Source organism: Gekko japonicus, unplaced genomic scaffold (assembly GCF_001447785.1).
Source record: "Gekko japonicus isolate JY-2015 unplaced genomic scaffold, Gekko_japonicus_V1.1 scaffold1230, whole genome shotgun sequence".
Classification (NCBI taxonomy): domain Eukaryota; kingdom Metazoa; phylum Chordata; class Lepidosauria; order Squamata; family Gekkonidae; genus Gekko; species Gekko japonicus.
The window spans coordinates 71,917-79,215 of record NW_015160249.1 but is presented as its reverse complement, the minus strand read 5'-3'; the positions used below and the strand labels follow the sequence as shown (position 1 = coordinate 79,215).

General features: G+C 46.6%; 1 protein-coding gene across 1 annotated transcript in view; it reads right to left on the bottom strand.

Moving 5' to 3' along the window:
- RCBTB2 (regulator of chromosome condensation (RCC1) and BTB (POZ) domain containing protein 2) overlaps positions 1–7,299 on the bottom strand; it is a 40,274-nt gene that overhangs the window by 12,565 nt on the left and 20,410 nt on the right. Inside the window, exon 7 of the mRNA XM_015414143.1 lies at positions 3,814–4,004. Coding sequence (XP_015269629.1) covers positions 3,814–4,004 — 191 coding nt within the window. The remainder of the gene's footprint in view (positions 1–3,813; positions 4,005–7,299) is intronic.

Below are 7,299 nucleotides of genomic sequence, written 5' to 3'. Positions count from 1 at the left end.
AGGAGGAGGAGGAGATTGGATTTATACCCCGCCCTTCACAACCCAAAGGTGTCTCAGAGCAGCTTACAAACTCCTTTCCCTTCCCCTCCCCACAACAGACACCCTGTGAGGTAGGTGGGGCTGAGAGAGCTCTTGACAGAAACTGCTCCTTTTCAAGGACAGCTCTTATCAGAACCACGGCTTGCCCAAGGCCATCCAGCCAGGTACAAGTGGAGGAGTGGGGGAATCAAACCCGGTTCTCCCAGATTAGAGTCCGCCGTCCGCGCACTTAACCACGACACCAAACTGGACCCCATTTTATAATTGGATAAGAGAGAAATAGAAAGATATGAACTTCCTAATATTATAATATTAAGGGGCTTTTTATGAACGTTTAAAACCTCGCAGTTTATCTGTGTATAACATGAAATGACAAGAGGAAAGTTACATGCAGAAAATCATTACTCTTGTTTTTTCCCTTTCCCCTCCCTCATCCTTGTGTATCCTAAAAACGTAATAATCTTTTTTTAAGAGTGTGTGTGTGTGTGTGTGTGTGTGTGTAAAGTGCCGTCAAGTCGCAGCCGACTTACAGCGACCCCAGCAAGGGGCTCTCAAGGCAAGTGAGAAGGAGAGGTGGTTTGCCATTGCCTTCCTCTGCAGTCTTCCTTGGAAGTCTCCCATCTAAGAACTAACCAGGGCTCACCCTGCTTAGCTCCCGAGACCTGACGACATCGGGCTGTACCCGTCCCACCTTCCCACCCTCTCAAAAGCTTGTCCCCCGAAAACCCTGTTGGCCTCTAAAGTGCTTACTACTGGACTGAAATCTAGCTGACCAACAGGGGTACCCAAACTGAAAAGGTAATGACATCAATGGAAACCAACAAGAAGCAGAACTTCACTCCATACATGTAAGAGAAACAAGACTGTTTCGTGCTACAAAATTCCCTGATAAGAACGGAGCGAATTAATGAACACGGTATTCCTCCTTCGCAGAAGAGGAAATTTTCCACTTGCCACATCAGCCGTTCTTTTCATAACAGGAATCGTCTGGTCTGGCTTGTGACTGAAGGGCTGACCACATCCTCAATTTGTCATACGAGCAGCTGCAAATTCTCACGGTGTGTGCAATTTATCTCTTGCAATGCAATGCAATCTAAATTTAACACAATAAAGCCACCCAGCCGAGCATCATAAGACCGGTGTGTGTGTGTGTGTTGTGTGTGTGCAATGATCCCAGCAGCTTGCTGCATTTCCTTCGGGTCCTTTAACTAGCACCTTTGAGCAGCAAAACAGGCAAAGTATCTCCCAAGATAAATGATACCAAGAAGAGTTAGCAATGGTAGCCCATGAACAGCCTTCCTTCTAAGACTGATGTCTTTTGTCTGTTAATGAGTTCTGCCTTGTTGAACTGATTTTTAATCTGCTTTCCTTTCAACAGCCGGCACCCTGAAGTACAAGGGCGCTATGCTTTCATACAAGCAGCTGAAAATTTCTCACGGTGTGTGCAATTTATCTCTTGCAATGCAATGCAATCTGAATTTGACACAATAAAGCCACCCAGCCGAGCATCGCAAGAACGGGGTGGGGGGTGGGGGTGCAATGATCCCAGCAGATTGCTGCATTTCCTTCGGGTCCTTTAACTAGCACCTTTGAGCAGCAAAACAGGCAAAGTATCTCCCAAGATAAATGATACCAAGAAGAGTTAGCAATGGTAGCCCATGAACAGCCTTCCTTCTAAGACTGATGTCTTTTGTCTGTTAATGAGTTCTGCCTTGTTGAACTGATTTTTAATCTGCTTTCCTTTCAACAGCCGGCACCCTGAAGTACAAGGGCGCTATGCTTTCAACACCCAGGGAAAAGGGGGGGCCCCCCCGAGGGACCAGTGGGGGAGCAGTCCAGGGCTACCACGAAGCTCGTCTTTTCTACTCAGCAGGCCGTCGGCATCCCAGCCCAGCCCAAACCTAAGAAGATAAACAGTGTTTCGGCCTACCTATCTCGTCAGATCCTGGCTGCTAAAAGAAGGTCAGCCCTGGTAACTATTTGGATGGAAGATCACCAAGGGAGTCCAGGGTTCGCTACATAGAGGCAGGCAATGGCAAACTACATAGAGGCAGGCAATGGCAAACTAGCCTGATATCCACCAACTTGCATGGTCCAGGCTAACCTGATCTCATCAGATCCTGGCTGCTAAAGCAAGGTTGGCCCTGGTTTGTACTTGGATGGGGGACCACCAAGGAAGTCCAGGGTTGCTACACAGAGGCAGGCAATGGCAAACCCACCTCTGAGTGTCTCCTGCCTTGAAAACCTTGTGGGGTCACCATAAGTCAGCTGCGACCTGTTAGCACTTTCCACCACCACCCTCTTGGCCTAACTGGGCTCCTATCTCATCATGCAATACAAAAAAAGGATAAGCAGCAGCTAAAAATATGACCACCATTTCAGGTCTAGCATTAAATCTTTTAGTAGCATCATTACAGTTTCTAATTTAGGAAGGAACCCCATGATCATAACTAGGGATGGGCACAAACCAGATGACGGACTAAAGTCCATCACAAATTTTGGTTGGACTGTGGTTCACGAAGCAATGTTTGTGAACTGAAGAACCACCACAAACCTTTTCATTAAAAATAGCTGAGCAACGGGGAACTCCCCGCCACTCAGCGGTTTAGAAACCCCTGCGTTCTGTTCCCGGCAGCTTTTTGCAGGGAGCAAAAATCAGGGTTTAAATGACTCGGAGCCATTTAAACCAAACAGTGGAAAGGTGAGGAGTTCCCTGCTGCTCAGCTGTTTTTAATGAAAATAAAAATTTGTGGAAGTTTGTGGCAGTTCTTCAAACAGTGGAAGGTGAGGAGTTCCCTGCTGCTCAACTGTTTTTAATGAAAATAAAAATTCGTGGAAGTTTGTGGCAGTTCTTCAGTTCGCAAACATCGATGAACTGCCTGAAACTCATAACGAACTTTAGTCTGTCAGCCAGTTCGTGCCCATTCCTACTGATCTCTGTTCCCTGGAGATCAGTTGATATCCCAGAAGATCCACAAAAAGCCAAAGGGAGCAGAAAGCAGGGATTTAAACTCTAAACGCCTCACGAACCAATATAAACCAGTTCAGTTTGTGAGCCAGCGTATTGGTTCATAGTTTGGTTTATGGTTCAGCCATGAACCACAAACCAAACCTCAAAAATGCAGTTTGTGCCCATCCCTAATCTCAACTAACTTTATTTCCAAATGGGCACGAGCCAATTGTTCATCGTCTGAGGTGGTACTTCAGAAGAATATTGGCCTGCTGGTTGCCTTTGCAGGCAGCAACCCTTCCTTGCCAACAGAGACATGAAGAGAACCAGAGCTCTTCTTCTCAAGCTACTCCACTGGTGAAGAGGGAGTATAAAGTCTAGCTTTCGCTGAAAATACAGCCAAGATAGAAACTGGCGTCTAGGTGCTCCTGCATCTCTTCCAAGGAAAAACTGCTGGCACAGACATACAGCCGGACTTTCATTAGGAACTTTCCCTGGATAAGTATGATTTAAAGACGTCCAAGAGATGGGGATCTGACGTACAAGTGTGAGTCTATGTACGCCAAGCAAAGAAGAGTTTCCAACAGCCCAGGAAGGTAGATGGTTCCTTAGTTCCAGTTTGGCATTTGCAACCCAACATCAAAGAGGATAAAACAGATAATGTGCGTCTGAACTCTGAAAGAAGAAAGACACAGCTAAGGGAACGCCACTCACGCCCTCCGATAAGCTGAGACCCAAGCGAGATTGAAAATATCATTTCTGTGCCTTCAATTACTATTCACCACGCAGCGACACAAACCCAAGAAGACCCGTTGGAAGCTCACCTACAGACAGGAGACGCCATGTCACTGCAGGAGTCGCGAAACAAGCAAACACATCGTCAGTGCAGGTGAAGTGGGTGAGGTGCGGAAGAGTGACGGACTGACCGCGGCACAGACCCCACATGTACACTTGGCCACCCTGAGTTTTAGCAGCGGAAGTGTGAACTGAGTGACATGCAGCAATCTCAACGAGTCTACATTCAAAAGCAAACAAGATGTTGGTGTAACAATGACATGCACAGGCAAAGCTCAGAGCCCCCAGTGCTAAGTTAGTTGCCAGGTCCCCCTGGCCGCCAGCAGGGGATGGGGGAGTCGGGTTGCCAGATCCAGGTTGGGAAACTCCTGGAGATTTGGGGCTGAAGCCTCGTGAGAACAGGGACCTCAGAGGGGTACAATGCCACAGAGTCCGCCCTCCAAAGCATCCATTTTTCTCCGTAATCTGGAGATCAGCTGTAATTCTAGGAGATCCCCAGATCCCAACTGGAGACTGGCTTCCCTCATGCCGAAGGCAACAGAGTCCCTTTTCAAGGTCTGGATGTGTCCTCGACTCCATTTTGCATGGTCGCCAAAGCTTTCTATTCCTTTGATTTTTAACAGAACTAATCCAGAAGACAGATGAGGAAGTAAGGCAGCAAGGCTGAACTGCATATAAAATTAAGAACATGAGAAGCCAATGTTGGATCAGGCCAATGGCCCATCCGGTCCAACATTCTATCACACAGTGGCCAAAAGTACCAGGTGCCATCAGGAGGCCCACAAGTGGGGCCAGGACACTAGAAGCCCTCCCACTGTTGCCCCCCCAGCACCAAGAATCCAGAGTATCACTTGCCCCAGACTGAGAGTTCCTATCTATACCTTGTGGCTAACAGCCACTGATGGAACTCTGTGCTCCATATGTTCCCTCTTGAAGCCATCCACATCAAATCTCATTACAATATCATGTAGGATCCTATTGTCGATTTCCCCCCAGTGCAAGGGCATTTCCACAAGTGCGTGTTTGTACGTGCGCATGTGCAGATTTTCACCATATATTTAATGAACAGTGTGGTAAAAAATAAATTTCACCAATTGTGCCCTCCCACCACGGACACACTACAGTGTGCCCACAGCCGAACCTACAGCAGGAAAGGGGAGGCAGGAAAGTTCCATTCCGAGAGTTTTATCCAACAAATACCAAGATTTAAACATTTCTTGGATAAAGTTATAGACCCCAAAGCAGCAGACAAGGTAACGCTTTAACAGAGGTGCCTTTTCATATTCAATAAGGCAACGCCGTGTTCTTTTGTCTAAAATCCAATCAAGCTTTGGGACTTCATGGATTTCCCCGCCCAATTGTATAAATTTTTTTTGTAAACGTTTTGGTAATTCCACAAAGTGGAACGCATGCATCACTGGAGCCGTTTAAAACAGCGGTTGCTCCTGAGTAAAATATACATTTAATGAACAGTGTGGTAAAAAATAAAAATAAAAGTACACAGAAGCTGTTGCCAAACAATCTGAAATGAGCATTAGTGTGGGGCAATCCCCCCCCCAATGCTATATTTTTCTCTGGAAAAGTTTCCACCCCACACATGCAAATATAGTCTATTCATCTATAGTTCTTAGAGCTGTTGTGCCACAAATTAATCGTGTTGGACAGTTTAAACGTGAGATGTGAGGTGTGGGCAAACCCCAGTACTCATAGATGATGTATTTGCCCTCTTTTTGCTAGCATTATTTAAATATTTAAATGATTTAGTTAAGTTTGAATCAGAAAATCTTCCAAGCCCAGAAAGCCCACAAAGGAGCTGTAAGTAAAACCACACGGCAATCCGGCAAACATATCGGCTGCTGCTCTGTAAATTATAGATTGACACTCCACCTTCCTGGTTAGTTTTGTGCTCCGTAATCCGCACAACAGGAAAACTGCCCTATCAGGATGACGCCACCTCCTAATTTTTGTGAATGACATGCAAAGGCAAAGGGTGAGCCTCAAATCCACAAAGTGGATTTCCAGGCCTCATAGCTGAAGAAACCCGTGGCTTCTAAGACACTCAGCTCACCTGTGTGTCAACTAGCCCTTGAGCAAGGGTGGACAAACTTGCTTAACGTTAACAGCCACACAGAATAAACGTCAGAGGTTTGAGAGCCGCAAGACATGAAAAAATATCACACACACGTTTTTACTGGAAAATATGCAAATTTGCTCTTTATTAACGTAAAACTAGACTGTGTGAAAGAGCCGCATGCGGCTCCCAAGCTGCAGTTTGGCCACCCCTGCCCTTGAGCTTGACTTTACGTGGTTCATCTTCCTGCAGCCCAGCCACTGGTGCCTACTCGGGAGGTCAGGGTGTTCATACTGGTGACACCATGTGATGGAGTGAGCTCCCGTCTCTGGCCCCAGCTCCTGCCAACCTAGCAGTTCGAAAGCAAGAAATTGCAAGCAGATAAATAGGTACCACTTTGGTGGGAAGGTAACAGCGTTCTGTGTGCCTTGGTGTTTAGTCATGCTGGCCACATGACCACGGAAACGTCTTCGGACAGCGCTGGCTCTTCGGCTTGGAAACGGAGATGAGCACCGCCCCCAACGGTCGGAATCGACTAGCTTTTGAGCAAGGGAAACCTTTACTTTTACTTTTAGAGATTGTTTACCTAAATATGGAGGGTTGTTTTGGAACACGGAGTATGACTGTGATCACAAGAAGAAATGGACTGGCTTCTGCCAGCAGACAAACCGACGTATTATGCCTTGGGGCAGAAAGCCTGAAAATTACTGCCTGAAAAAGACTGTGCTGTTTTCCCCACCCACGCCTTGCTAATTGTTAATTATCCATTAATCAGCAACAGCCGCTAATTAATAATTAAAGTAATTAGCAATTGCTTTTCCATCCATGCTTGATAAATTGCTGCTTTTCATCTTTAATACATTTTGTTTACAAAGGCCATGTTTGCTTGGAGCCCTCTTTGTTTTTCTGCCTGGAAAACTAATTCTGGCTAGAATTTTGCCCTTGTTTGGATGGACAAAGGACTGGCTAGCTCAGGTGACTGGACTCAACTGTCGAAAGAAAGCAAATAGGGAGGGAGAAAAACAAATAGAGCAACTAGATGGGGGAGGAAGGAAGGAAGAGACAGAAAGAAACAAAGAAAGCGACTAGAGATGGGGAAGTAGGGGGGGGAGGGAAGGAAGGTGGAAAGAAAGGAGAGAAAGAGAAAGAGAAACAAAAAAAGCAAACAGTGGGCAGGGCCATGAGGCGGGGGCTTGGAGAACGCCTTTCAGTGTATCCCCCAAGCCCCCTGCCCCCACTGCCATGCTGGCTTGGCTTGCAAAAGGGATTTAAAGAGACAAATGCCTTCTCCAAGCCAAGCCAGCCAAGCCCGTGTGGCGGTGCCTGAAGAACACATTTAACTTTAGATGGGGAGGGATGGGAGAAAGAGAGAGATAAAGAAAGGGTGGGGAGAGAAAGAGGTGGAAAGAAAGCAACTTTAAATGCACCCTCCAAGCCCCCCCCC